The following is a 14,211-nucleotide window of genomic DNA, read 5'->3' as shown; positions in this document are numbered from 1 at the left end:
AAAAAAAAAAAGGGAAGCTTTTTCTGTATTTTCTACCAAAAACATCTTTCTTTTTTGTTGCTTAATGGATTTCATATATAACCTGACCATTGTATAAATTTGGGTGTGACCATGTTCAAATATAAATACAATTTAAAATATTAATTCAATTTTTAAGCTAATGCCAGAAATGCTTAAAATATACTTAGTAATCGGTATGGTCATATTTTGTGGAAGGATAAATGTACATTGATTTCCTCCATCTATATTATTGATGATTTTTTTGGTGTCTGTCCAAGAAACATTGTTTGCTATATAGTAGGCAGAAGTAGTAGAATGAGAAGACAGCTTCTGATCCATTTGTTTAGATGTACTTCTTCTGAAGCCACTCCTCATTAAAATGTTTCTCTTTAAGTTTCTGGAGATAAATCAGATGTATATATTTGAAATACCTTTTCTGGAAATAATTTTCTAGTTTAATGATTATTATAAATGGCATTGCTGTGTAACGTAGTGCTTCTCAAACCTAAACTTTGCATAGGTATCCTTTGGGGATCTCATCTTGTGAAAAAACAGATTCTGCTTCAGTAGTTGGAGATACCTGAGATTTTGTGTTTGTAACCGGATTCCAGGTGACGTCCATACTGTTGGCCCATGGGCCACACTTTGAGTAGCAAGGATATAAAATACATTAAGCTGAAGGTTTTCGAATGTTTTGAAACCATGAAACACACATCTTTATATCATATAAATAGTCTAGAAACTATAAAATAGCATTAGTTCTATATGTAAACAAATTACGTCAAAATTTTAGATGTTTAGAGGTAAGTTATTTTTGTATAGTACTCTATAATTTTTAAAGGCCTGTAATATGTAGTATCTTTTTAATTTTTACAATAATCCTGTAGTGTAGGTAGGACAAGTGTTATTATTCCCATTTTATAGATGAGGATAGCAAAGTCCAAGGAAGTGACGGGGACTTGCTTCAAATCACAGAGTAGAAGAGGCATGACCAGTGTTAGAACCCTTTTTCTTTTTTTGGAGGGGAACAGAATCTTGCTCTGTCACCCAGGCTGGAGTGCAGTGGCACGATCTCAGCTCACTGCAACCTCCACCTCCCAGGTTCAAGCACTTCTCCTGCCTCAGCCTCCCTAGTAGCTGGGACTATAGGCTCATTCTGCTGTGCCTGGCTAATTTTTTGTGTTTTAGTAGAGACGGGATTTCACTGTGTTGCCCAGGCTGGTCTCAAACTCCTACTCAGGCAATCCGCCCGCCTTGGCCTCCCAAAGTGCTGGGGTTACAGGCATGAGCCACCGCACCCGGCCCCCTCTGTCTGTATGATCAGTTCAGTGCTGTTCTTGTGCACCCTGCGCCTCAGGATCTGTGCTGGGGGAGCACACACCACTGGGAGATGTTCTGAGGAATGCTAGCTAGCCTCCGGGCAAGTCTTTGCAAACATTAATGTTTTACTTTTGGATAAGGATATTTGAAAATGCCTTCCTTCGTTTTCCACTTAAAAATTACATGTCTGGCTTTTTATTACTCTTTTATTTTATTTTTTTTTACCCTGAGGCATTACATTTATTTTCAAGTACTCTTTGAAACAATTTTAAACTCTTAAGGTAGAAAACAGAAAATATAATTTTGATTTTATGGAAGATTTATGAGAGAGTATGTAGAGGAGCAAGGCCTTTTAAAGAATCACAGAGTGGTATAAGAAGGATATCTTATTACTTATATATACAAAAATAATACATATATTATTACATATAATATACATGAAATAAGAGTAATGTAATAAGGTAGAACTGCATGTAAATCATATGAAACACTGGTGGGACACCTCAGAGTTTAAAATACCTAAACAGATAGAATCCACTGACACTGTTTTTGCTGATTATTTTGATGTTATGAGTGAATTCTTTTTTCCTTTGTATTATTCACTTGGGGTAGGGCACACTGCTAGAATCTTGAAACCAAAAGATTCAAATCTAAAACAAGTTATTGAAGTATTGACATTCAGTACTAAGAACTATAAGCCCATTCTAGAGTCTGTCTACTAAGGACACATGGAAACTTGACAGCTTAAAAAATACCACCTATTTTCTCTTCCACCGAGGTTCCATAGTTACTTTTATATTTCTCTGGTTTCTGTACCTCTCCCAAATTATTATTATTTTTTTTAAATTAAAAAAATTTTTTTTTGAAATGGAGTCTTGCTGTGTCACCCAGGTTGGAGTGTAGTGGTGTGATCTCGGCTCATTGCAGCCTCCACCTTCCAGGCTGAAGCAATTCTTCGGCCTTAGCCTCCTGAGTAGCTGGGATTACAGGACCACGCTACCACGCCTGGCTAATTTTTTGGTATTTTTAGTAGAGACAGGGTTTCACCATATTGGCCAGGCTGACCTCGAACTCCTAACCTCAGGTGATCTGCCTGCCTTGGCCTCCTAAAGTGCTGGGATTACAGGCATGAGCCACCATGCCTAGCTCAAATTGTTAATCTATTAACTATTATTTTTATTTTAGAAACTATGGGGAGCTGGCATAGAGAAGAGAGGCTGAGAGGAGGAAATGGTTGTTATTGAAGGTAGTGGCATTGAAGGACTAATGGGGGTGGTGGAGGGGTTGCTCCAAGTCTAGGTCAATGATTGCATAGCTTTGTGTGGGGCAAATTCCACCTATAGTGTCATTGTAAATCATGCCAGGGACAGGTTAAACTAGCTTGTTGGCTTTGCCTATAATGTATGCCACCAGTAGTTCCATTCTTTCTGGTGAATAATGCTTTATGAGTGGCGTTGCTCTACTGAGTTCAATTATTGATCCATTCTTCCTGGTGTTCTGTCATTGACAGCATCATAGTGCATTGTTGTTGCCATCTAGACTTAATTTCTGCATGTGTTGCATTGTCTCACTGGCATGCTTGTTCCCCATTGAGCAGATACTCTTTAAATCTCAGCCAAGTACTACCAAGTGTTGGCTCTTTTTCTTCTGTTGCATTATTTCGTGCATGTACTTTGATTTAAGCTGTTATCATATTGTAATTTTGGGTGGGCAGCATAGCCTGGTATTAAGAACACAAAGCCTGGAGCTGCTGCTGGGTTTGAGTCTGGCTCTCTCATTTACTAGCAATATGGCCTTGGACAAGCTCTTCAACCTTTCTGTGCCTCAGTTTCTTCTCTCCAAAATGGGGAAAATAAGAGTGTCTATTTCATAGGGTTATTATGAAACTAAAGTGAGATAATAACATGTAAAGTACTTAGCACAGTTCTTGGCATGTGGTAAATTCTAAGTAAACAATGATGCTGTCTCTTCAACAGACTGTTAGCTCCTTGAAGACAGACTGTCTTTAGAAAGGAAAAAAACTGGCCCGGAGTGGTGGCTCACACCTGTAATCCCAGCACTTTGGGAGGCTGAGGCAGGCGAAGCACTTGAGGTCAGGAGTTCGAGACCAGCCTGACTAACATGGTGAAATCCTGACTCTACTAAAAATACAAAAATTGGCTGGGTATAGTGCCCCTGGAGTGGTGGCGTGCGTGCGTGCATGCGCCACTGCACTCCAGCCTGGGTGACGGAGCAAGACCCCGTTTCCAAAGAAAAAGAAAAAACCCTCATTTGTTTTGTATACTTAGTGTATGCAAAGTCCTATGTTTTACTTATATTATTTCTTACCATTATAGCAATATTGCAAAGTGGATATCCCTAATTTGCACATGAAAAAACAAGAATCGGAGAGTATGTTACTCAGTCAGCAGATAAGTTGTTTGTATTCCTATCATCTGGCAAAGTGTCTATGACATAGTAATTGCTTAGTAAAAAGTTGTTGAATGAATTAGGGATATTAGTTTGATAATTTAGATGGACTTGATTTAGATTAATCTTGTAGGTAAAAATCTTCCCTCTTTGTAGGTTTATATTCAGTTATAATCTCGTTTATCAGCATCATCTAACAAGTATTTTGACAGCTGGCAAAATCTCAGTCTTCTCTCTTTCTGCCTCCTTGCCTCTTCATTGCCAAGCCCATCCTTCCTCCTGGATAGCCGCAGTGTATATGTGGTTCTGCTATATGACAATTTCCTTTTCTCTGTAACTCCTGTGATAGTGACCACTGTTCCACTTCTGATACCTATTTCATGGCTATGTTCTGTGCCTCATCACCCAGGGTTCTAATCTTTGAAATCTGGAATGCTGGTGTCCTACTTTCTGACTTGAGTCTCCAGTCCTTCCAGTTCTCAGCCTCATTACTGCTTCTGTTCTTCAGCCCTATCTCTGGTCTTTCACTATCCACTTGTGATATTTCAGATCACTTTTTTTTTTCTTTAATTTTACTTTAAGTTCTGGGATACATGTGCAGAATGTGCAGGTTTGTAACACAGGTATACATGTGCCATGGTGGTTTGCTGCACCTATCAACCCATCATCTAGGTTTTAAGTCCCACATGCATTTGTCCTAATGCTCTCCCTCCTCTTGCTCCGCCCCCGAAAGACCCTGCTGTGTGATGTTCCCCTCCCTGTGTCCATGTTTTCTCATTGTTCAACTCCTACTTATGAGTGAGAACGTGCGGTGTTTGGTTTTCTGTTCCTGTGTTAGTTTGCTGAGAATGATGGTTTCCAGCTTCATCCATGTGTCTGCAAAGGATGTGAACTCATTCTTTTTTATGGCTGCTCAGATAGTTTTTAAATACACTTCAATGTATTCCTCTTTTTTGTAATTAAAAAAAGTTGAGATAAAATTAACCTAACATAAAATCCACTGTTTCAAAGTGTGTGATTCATGGTTTTTAGTATAGTCCCAGTGTTGTACAACCATCACCACTATCTAATTCCAAAGTATTTTTCACCCCAGAAAGAAACCCTGTATCTATTAGCATTCACTCTCTATTCTCCTCTCCCTCTCTCTTCTGGCAACAGAATCTACTTTCTGTCTCTGGCATGGTGCCTTTTCTGAACATTTCAAATAAATGGAATAATACAATATTTGGTCTTATGTGAATAGCTCCTTTCTCTCAGCATAATGTTTTTAAGATTCTTCCGTGTTATAGCATATATCAGTTCTTTGTTTTTATAGCCGGATAATGCATCATTGCATGGATGTACCTCATTTTGTTTCTCCATTCATCAGTTGATGGACATTTGAGTTGTTTCTCTTTTTTGGCTGTTGTGAATAATGCTGCTATGATCCCTTTCAGAGTACTCTTAATTTTATTACATCATTATTTCTCTTCAGAGACTTTCATGTCCCTTCCGTAACACCTCCTCTGCAGAATTCTCCACTATTTTAAGTCTAACCATCTATATTATTTGTCCCATATCTGGCCTACAAAACCCTACAGGGGAAGTTACACAACTGTTTGGTGAAACCAACTGATGGTGCTACACATTCCTGGAATTCTTGATATAAAGCAGTTTCCCCCAAACCCAGTCAGGTTCCTTTCTTGTTACTGTTAGTGGCTCTTCAAGACCTCAAGATTTGCCACATTGTTCTTCATTCTTAGCAGATGACCTTGTCTCTTCTTCTGCTTGGTGGGAAATGCCTTTATTTCTTGCTCCTAATCTAGAAGTTTAACAGGATCTGTTCTTACCATTTTAGTTTTTCTGCTTCTTTGAATGATAAAAGCATCCCTTTTTCTATGCATTTGCAAGCCCCCTACCTCCTCAGGACTTTGCTTTAGCATCTCTCTCCTTTCCCTTCTCTGCCACCTCTACCTTAAATTGATAAAGTTTATTTATTTATTTATTTTTAAAATAAGTTTGTTTCTTAGTAAAACAAAACAAAAGCAAGCAACAATAAGAAAACCTCCCCCTCTAACAAGGAAGCACAAATCTCTATTGAATAATTACCATGTTCCAGTAACAGTTTTTGCTAAGAATCTTTTTTTTTTTTTAAAGACAGAGATAGGGTCTTGCCATGTTGACCAGGCTGGTCTCGAATGCCTGGCCTGGAGAGATCCTCCCATCTTGGCCTACCAAAGTGTTGGGGTTACAGGCGTGAGCCACTGGCCTGTGCTAAGAATCTTTATGTGCATTATCTTACTCTTTTTTTTTAGTAACCATATATGGTTTGGTACCATTGTTACGTATGATACAGAAGAAGAAATGGAAATTTGTTGAGGTTAAGGTCACTCAGGCTCACTTAGATGTTTAACAGTAGGTTGAACCTAAGCAGACTTAGCTGCGAACCTCATGTTTTTTACCATATGTTTTACTATTAACCTGTCTCTCTTTGTTTTTATGGAAACTTTTAATTATTTTTTAATTTAATTTGTTGCATAATACGACCTACGTAGTACACAATTTGAAGGTAAAAAAGTGTGTACCCAGTGAAAATCAGTCATTTTCTAATCTCTTTCCTGGAGGAATGCACTGAACTAGTTTCTCTTGTGCCCTTGCACAATTCTCTCTTTTTTTTGAGACAGCCTTGCTCTGTCACTGAGACTGGAGTACAGTGGCATGATCTCAGCTCACTCCACCTCCCGGGTTCAGGCAATTCTCCTGCCTCAGACTCCCGCCTAGCTGGGACTACAGGTGCGCACCACTATGCCTGGCTAATTTTTGTATTTTTAATAGAGATGGGGTTTTGCCATGTTGGCCAGGCTGATCTTGAACTCCTGACCTTGAGTGATCTGCCCACCTTGGCCTCCCAGAGTTCTGGGATTACAGGTGTGAACCACTGTGCCTGGCCTTTTCACAAAATTTTCTACCCATATAAAAAGTATTTGTACTCTTCAATACAAATGACTCTCCCCATTTCAACAAAAATTTTAGCACTGTTCTACATTTTGATTTTTCTCTTAATATATCATGGATGTTATTTGTTATTATAGAGCTGTCTCATTTTAAAAAAATGGTTGAATTGTGTTACCTTGAAGGGATATATCGTAATTTATTTGGCTGTCCACTGACGGACACTTAGCTTGCTACCAATATTTTACTGTGACTGCAGTGAATAACTTTACATGTGTCATATGGCTATCTGTAAAATATAGTTGTATAATACATTTTAAAAAGTGAAATTGCAAAGTTAGAAGGTATGTATGTTTTAAATTTTGATAGCTCTTGCTAAACTGCCTTCTGTAGATATTGTACCAATTTACACTCCTACCAACAAGGGTGCGTGAGAGTGACTATTTCCCCATACCTACCCTCTTTAAAACAGCATGTTATCAAACTTTGATCTTTGCCGTTAGTAAAAAAAAAAAAAAAAAAAGTAATTTCTGTTTCTTTAATTATGAGTAACAATGAATATCTTTTCATGCGTTTAAGACACATGTATTTCTTTTTTTGGGGGGGATAATTATCTCTGCATGTATGTTACCCATTTTTTCTAGTGAACAGTTGGATTTTCAAAATAATTTATATACCATTTCTTAGGGAAATTTGTCCTTTGTGATTTATCTTAATATTGTTTTCCTATGTTGTTTCTTTGGACTGTGTCTGTTTTTTCCTTATAGGAATGTCTTATATAATTGGATCGATCAGGTTTTTTTTTGCATAGTATTTGAGCTTTGCATCCCCTCAGACTTCCCACTTGGAGATTATTGAAAAAAAAGAAAAACCTGTTTTCTCTTTGATTTCTGATTTTGTTTTTATGTTTAAATCTTTATCTGTAATTAACTTGGGGGTCTGTAATACAATTTAATTTCTTTTTTTATCACCTTCAGTTGACTATCCAGTGTCCCTAATATCATTTATCAGATAACTTTTCCCCCACTGGCTGGAATATTACTTTAATCAAATATGGCATATTTGTATCTGTTTTTTTGACTGTATTCTGTTACATTATCAGTTTGTCTATTTGCATTTACTACCAGACTTTTATTTACTTTCCTTTTATAATATATTTTAATGTCATATAGTACTAATGTTCCTACCTTATTACTCTTCTTCAAATATTTTTTTTTTTGCTCTTATTGCATAGCGGTTACTCCATATGAACTTTAGAATTTTTCTGGCAAGATATTTTATTTTATATTATAAATAGCAAACGATTTAAAAGACATCGGTGCCAGCATTTCTCACGGTGGGTTTTGTGGAACGTTGGTCGTATAATAATGCTTCCTCTCACACGAATTCTTTTTGGGACATGCTACATATTATATACCTCCCCTCTTGGATGCACACTGATAAATCAAAAGCCCGTCAGACTATAGCAATATCTTCTGTTGCCTTTTCTAGGAATCTTGCCCTGGTCCCCACAGCCCTGGTTAGATGGTCTTCCTTTTTTCTTTCATGCATAGTTTTGTCATAGTAGTTGTGTTTGTGCTCTATAGAATTTATCTACTTGTTAGAATTATAGAATTAAGTTTTTGAGAGCAGAGATTATGCTTTCAATTTCTGTTCCCCTAGGTCTTAGGGCAGCAGTTTTAATTTATACTCTTGAGATCCTTCAGGAGTTTTCTAAAGTTCTTCTTGGCTCTTTATCCTCTTCTTGGTGACCCCCCTTTCCATCCCCTCAGTACTTTTCTCTCCTTTGTCTAGAACAGTTTCACTTTCATCTGTTTTTTAATATTTGACATTTATCCAAGATTTTGGTAAAAAAAACAGTTCTGTGCCTGAAAGAAAGGAGAGAAAGAAGGAAGGAAGGAATGGAAGAACAGGGAGATGGAGGGATAAAGGGAACGAAAAGAAGGAAGGGAGAGAGAGAAAGAGAAAGATAAAGAGAAGAGCCCAGTGCGAAGGCGTAGGGTGTTGGCGATGCCTGGAACAATGGGTATTGGAGAAATTGTTTTTTGAGTACATGGTTAATCGATCACTTTAGACATCTGCTTTGATAGCCTAACACTGAAATGATCGGTAAGCCATCATGCTAGTTACATCTGCTTTGATAGCCTAACACTGAAATGATCGGTAAGCTATCATGCTAGTTACATCTGCTTTGGTAGCCTAACACTGAAATGATCGGTAAGCTGTCATGCTAGTTACATCTGCTTTGATAGCCTAGCACTGAAATGATCGGTAAGCTATCATGCTAGTTACATCTGCTTTGATAGCCTAGCACTGAAATGATCGGTAAGCTATCATGCTAGTTACATCTGCTTTGATAGCCTAACACTGAAATGATCGGTAAGCTATCATGCTAGTTACATCTGCTTTGATAGCCTAACACTGAAATGATCGGTAAGCTATCATGCTAGTTACATCTGCTTTGATAGCCTAACACTGAAATGATCGGTAAGCTATCATGCTAGTTTACTTACCTTTCCTCCAACATACTTCTGTTATTGTTATCACACAACCTATGGATCCTAAAAGGTCAGCTTCTTTGGTACAACTCTGCTATGGATTTACTGTATAAGCCAAAGGAAAAAAGAATACTTTTCAATTAGTCTGTTTTGTGTTTAACAAATTGAACTTAACTAGGTCACCTCATATAGTTACTGCCAGCACTTGTTCAGCTAAGTAATTTGTAAAATTATCTTCAACCTGATGAATATTTTTTTCTTTTTCAGCTTGTGAAGCTTTGTATTGCAATGATTGATACTGGAAAAGCCTTTTGTGTTGCAAATAAACAGTTCATGAATGGGATTCGAGACCTGGCTCAGTATTCTAGTAACGATGCTGTAGTTGAGGTTAGTATTACTGAAATTACAGTTAAAAATGAAAAAAAAAAAAGCAATAAGACATTAAAGAATTGTGCATTCATCTACCTTATTTATAGTTATGGTGATACTTAGAAGTAGAAAAGTGATCACCCCTTGGTGCTGTCTTGTATAATTCTGTTTTCTACGATAGAAGTTGATGGTTTATTTGCATTGTGCATTATCTAGCATGGCTCTTCTCACCTAGTTTCTTATGATTTTGTTTAGTTTACTAAGTTTACTTGCTGCTAGGTGAGCTGAAGCACCTGTCAGAGGGCCTGAGCAGGGAGATCAAGATCGTGCCTACTAGTAGCTGCTTCTAGGGGCACTCAGAGGGCATTAACCTGAGTGTAGTGTCTAACTCTGTGTGTGAGGGGCTGTATAGGTGCTGGTTAGCCAGCTTATGCCGGGTTACCTTAGATCCCTTGGTATACTGTGTGGTGTTAACATTTCTCTCATGAGAAATAATAACTGGTGAAGAAATGATTGTAGTTTGATGATTATTTGGTCCTAGATGCCTACATGGGTCATCTTGATACACTCAAAACAGTTTTACCTTAGGTTTATATTTGCCATTTCCATTGGTAGCATAATACCATTGAAGGGGCAGTACTAATTCTTTCACATTTTTAGGGTTTTATTTGTTACCACATGTAGACTTGACCTCTGCAGAGTGTACCTATGAGGTAGTGAGATTGTCCCTGGAAATAAATGTTACTGTTTACAGTGTAACTTGATCTGTCAGAAATACTGAGGTCACATTTTTGTGACCTATTTAAATGGCTCTTAAATGATTTGGTTTTCTTTTGATTTCTTTCTCATAGACAAGTTTGACCAAGTTTTCCGACAGTCTTCAAGAAATGATAAATTTTCACACAGTAAGTGTCAGTAAGTAGGAGTTAACTATGACCGTATTAACATTTTACTATTTTTCTTGAGTTGCAGTGTTTTATGAAATGACTAAAAGTGAATCACATGGCTTTGATTCGTCATCAGCTTTTTAGTTGGGTGAATCTAAAATGTACACTGTGTGTGTATTTGTGTGTGAGTGTGTGTGCGCGCATGTGCGTGTGAAAGAAGAGAATAAGAGTATCATTTTCCATTCTAATATAGTGAACTTAATATCATTGAATAACATACCCCCAAAAGTTAAATTTTTTTCCCTTTAAGTTGTGGTTTAAAAAATTTTTAAGCATGTATTTAAGAATAAAGAAGCAAAAAAGTCATTTTAAATGTAGCTATTTCTTTTTAGATACTTACCAATATATCCCCTTTATCTAAACAATTACCAGTATTAAAGAGTGCTATATGTGCATTTAAGATTTGTGGGCATTTATCCTTCAAGAATGAGGGATATATACTACTTTGGGAATGTACAAAATTCCTTTACAAAGTTTATGAAAGTTTACTGCAAAAATCACAGCTTATAAGCTGTATGTTTCTTATATTTTTAAAAAAGCTTAACTGATATGGCTGTTGTATAATTATTTAATCAGTGCTTTAAAATTTATTAGCCACTGTCTGTACTAAGAATATCAATACTTATAATCTTCATAAAGTCTGCTTGTTTTTGGTTCTTAATTTGATTTTCTTAATTTTTTTGTTGGTTAGCATATTTAGGATGAAGTAATATGACAATGTTTATTTTAATTACATTTCAAATTTTAGCTATACCAATATTGACACGTACAAGCATCTGCTTGAGTGACTGTTTTCAGTTCTTTTGGGCATGTACCTAGGTGTAGAATTACTGGGTCATATGGTAATTCTATGTTTAACTTTTTGAGAAACTGCCAAACTGTTTTCTACAGAGACTGTACCATTTTACATTTCCACCACTAGTGTTTGAGTGTTCCAAGTTCTCCACATTGTTGTCATCACTTGTTATTTTCAATTTTTTTAAAAAAACTATAACCATCCTAGTAGGTGTGAAGTGGTATCTCATTGTAGTTTTGATTTGCATTTCCCTAATGACTCATGCAGTTGAGTATCTTTTATGTGCTTACTGGTTTCTTGTGTATCTTCTGTCATTGTTAGCATTGTTGTTTATTGAAGTCCTTTATTTATTTAGAGATAGGGTCTCACTCCATCACCCAGACTGGAGTACAGTGGCACAGTCATACCTCACTACAGCCTGGAACTCCTAGGCTTAAGTGATCCTCCTGCTGTAGCCTCCCAGTTAGCTAGGACTACAGATGTGTGCCACCATGCCAGGCTAATTTTTTTTTTTTTTGATAGAGATGAGGTCTTGTTCTTTTGCCCAGGCTAGTCCTCAACTCCTGGGCTCAAGCCATCCTCCCGCCTCAGCCTCCAAAGCACTGGGATTACAGGTGTGAGCCACTGCACCCAGTCCCTTTGTCAGTTATTTAATTGGGCTTTGTTGTTGTTGTTGTTGTTGACTTATACTTGTTTTACATAGTTTGGATATTAAGCCCTTATCAGTATATGTTATACAGATATTTCCTCTCATTTTGTAGGTTTTCTTTTTTACTTTCATGAAAATATCCTTTGACACACAGAAGTTTTTAGTTTTGATGAAGTCTGAAGTTCAGTTTATCTACTTTGTCTTTTGTTGTGTGTGTTTTTGGTGTTATGTGTAAGGGAATTCATTGCCAAATTCAAGGTCATAAAGATTTACCCTTACGTTTTCTTCTCAGAGTTTTGTGGTTTTATTCTAGTATTTGACACTAATTTGACCACATAATAGTTTTCTTTTTGCCTTCTGTTGAATTTAGATGGCAGTGTTTGGTATATTTGATTTCTCTTTAAACCAAATGTAATTTAGTAAGAAAGTTTTTTTTTCTTTTTGATATAAGTGATTGACTTTAAGTTGACATAATAGACTAAATGTTTTCTCTATAATTTATTCTCCTTTGAAATATTCCTCTCCTTAAAGCAGTAAATCTTATGCTATTTCTTTATATAATAATACCTTGCTCTTTGTTACGGTTTTATATGTGAAAATTATGATTAAGATAAACTTTTGGCAAATAATTTTTTTTTTTTTTTTGAGACAGAGTCTGGCTGTGTCTCCCAGGCGATCTCGGCTCAATGCAGCCTCCGCCTCCCGGGTTCAGGTGATTCTCGTGCTTCAGCCTCCCAAGTTGCTGGGGCTACAGGCATGCACCACCATGCCTGGCTAATTTTTGTACTTTTAGTAGAGACGGGGTTTTGGCATGTTGGCCAGGCTGGTCTCAAACTCCTGGCCTAACGTGATCCACCCGCCTTGGCCTTCCAAAGTGTTGGGATTACAGGTGTGAGCCACTGCACCTGGCCTTGGAGCAAGTATATATGTATTGTTTCCTTTGGAGGAATAGAGATTGGTCTTTGTTTTGTTTTGTTTTGTTTTGAGACGGAGTCTCGCTCTGTTGACAGGCTGGAGTGCAGCGGCGCGATCTTGGCTTACTGCAAGCTGTGCCTCCTGGGTTCAAGGGATTCTTCTGCCTCAGCCTCTGGAGTAGCTGGGACTACAGGCGCCGCCACCATGCCCAGCTAATTTTTTGTATTTTTAGTAGAGTTGGGGCTTCAACATGTGTTGGCCAGGATGGTCTCGATCTCTTGACCTTATGATCCACCTGCCTTGGCCTCCCAAAGTGCTGGGATTACAGACGTCAGCCATTGCACCCAGCTGAGATTGGTCTTTTTAATACCAGTGCTCTTAACCTTAATGTGCACCTACACTCCTGAAACCTATGCAGATTCCACTCTTCCCACTTTTCTTTCTCTCTGCTCCCTTCCTCCCTTCCTCTGCCTCCCTTCCTCCCTCTTTTTTTTTTTTTTTTTTTTTTTGCTATTCCTTATACTTGAGAAACCTCATACTCTCTGTTGACTATAAAACTCGTTGCTTTAAAAAGATAATTTGTGTACTAAGAGAAAATCACTCTTTGTCCGTCTGCTTGGAGGTCTAGAGGCTGCATGTTGGTCAGCTTGTTTGTGTTTACATACATGTTTCTATACAAGAAGAACTTTTTGTCTGACACTATACCCAGAAGTCCACTGTGTATTTTATTCTCTTATTCTTTTTGACAGCATCTCAGAAATTTTCCTTTTAATAGATATAAAAATGAAATTGTGAGTCCTTGGTTTACTTTCTTTTAATTTTCTTCTTTTTGTAGTTAATAGACCATCTATTCTATCTGGCCTTTTTGTTGTTTTGTAACCAATACTTTAAATTTTTTTCAGTAGGAATGACTTGTGTCACTTGAACTAGAATTCCTATCTTTGTGGCAAAAGTTCTTCCCTCATCATAGCCCTGTTATACTTCACTTTAATTAGACTATGGCTAGGGATAACACTTACCTTGTTTACTGGTATACTCCCGGTAGTTACATAATTCTCCTTTTAGGGAAGTCATTTAATTTTTCTGAGATTCACATTCCTCCTCTGTAGGCTGGGCGTGGTGGCTCATACCTGTAATCCCAGCACTTTGGGAGGCTGAGGTGGTTTGATTGCTTGAGCCCCATTAGAGACCAGCCTGGGCAACATGGTGAAACTTGGTGTCTACAAGAAATCGAAAAATTAGCTGGATGTGGTAGCTCACGTCTGTAGTCCCAGCTACTCAGGAGGCTGAGGTGTGAGGATCACTTGAGCCTAGGAAGTTGGGGTCACAGTGAGCTATGATCGCACCACGGTACTGCAGCCTGAGACACAGTGAGAC

General features: G+C 37.6%; 1 protein-coding gene across 1 annotated transcript in view; it reads left to right on the top strand.

Annotated features, from left to right (window-relative positions):
• ACAP2 (ArfGAP with coiled-coil, ankyrin repeat and PH domains 2) overlaps positions 1-14,211 on the top strand; it is a 169,736-nt gene that overhangs the window by 60,693 nt on the left and 94,832 nt on the right. The window contains exons 3-4 of the mRNA XM_026455656.2: positions 9,426-9,545; positions 10,379-10,432. Of these exons, the coding sequence (XP_026311441.1) occupies positions 9,426-9,545; positions 10,379-10,432 (174 nt within the window). The remainder of the gene's footprint in view (positions 1-9,425; positions 9,546-10,378; positions 10,433-14,211) is intronic.

This window comes from Piliocolobus tephrosceles, chromosome 2, assembly GCF_002776525.5.
Source record: "Piliocolobus tephrosceles isolate RC106 chromosome 2, ASM277652v3, whole genome shotgun sequence".
Classification (NCBI taxonomy): domain Eukaryota; kingdom Metazoa; phylum Chordata; class Mammalia; order Primates; family Cercopithecidae; genus Piliocolobus; species Piliocolobus tephrosceles.
The sequence above is the reverse complement of the archived record's forward strand: the minus strand, read 5'-3'. Positions and strand labels throughout refer to the sequence as shown.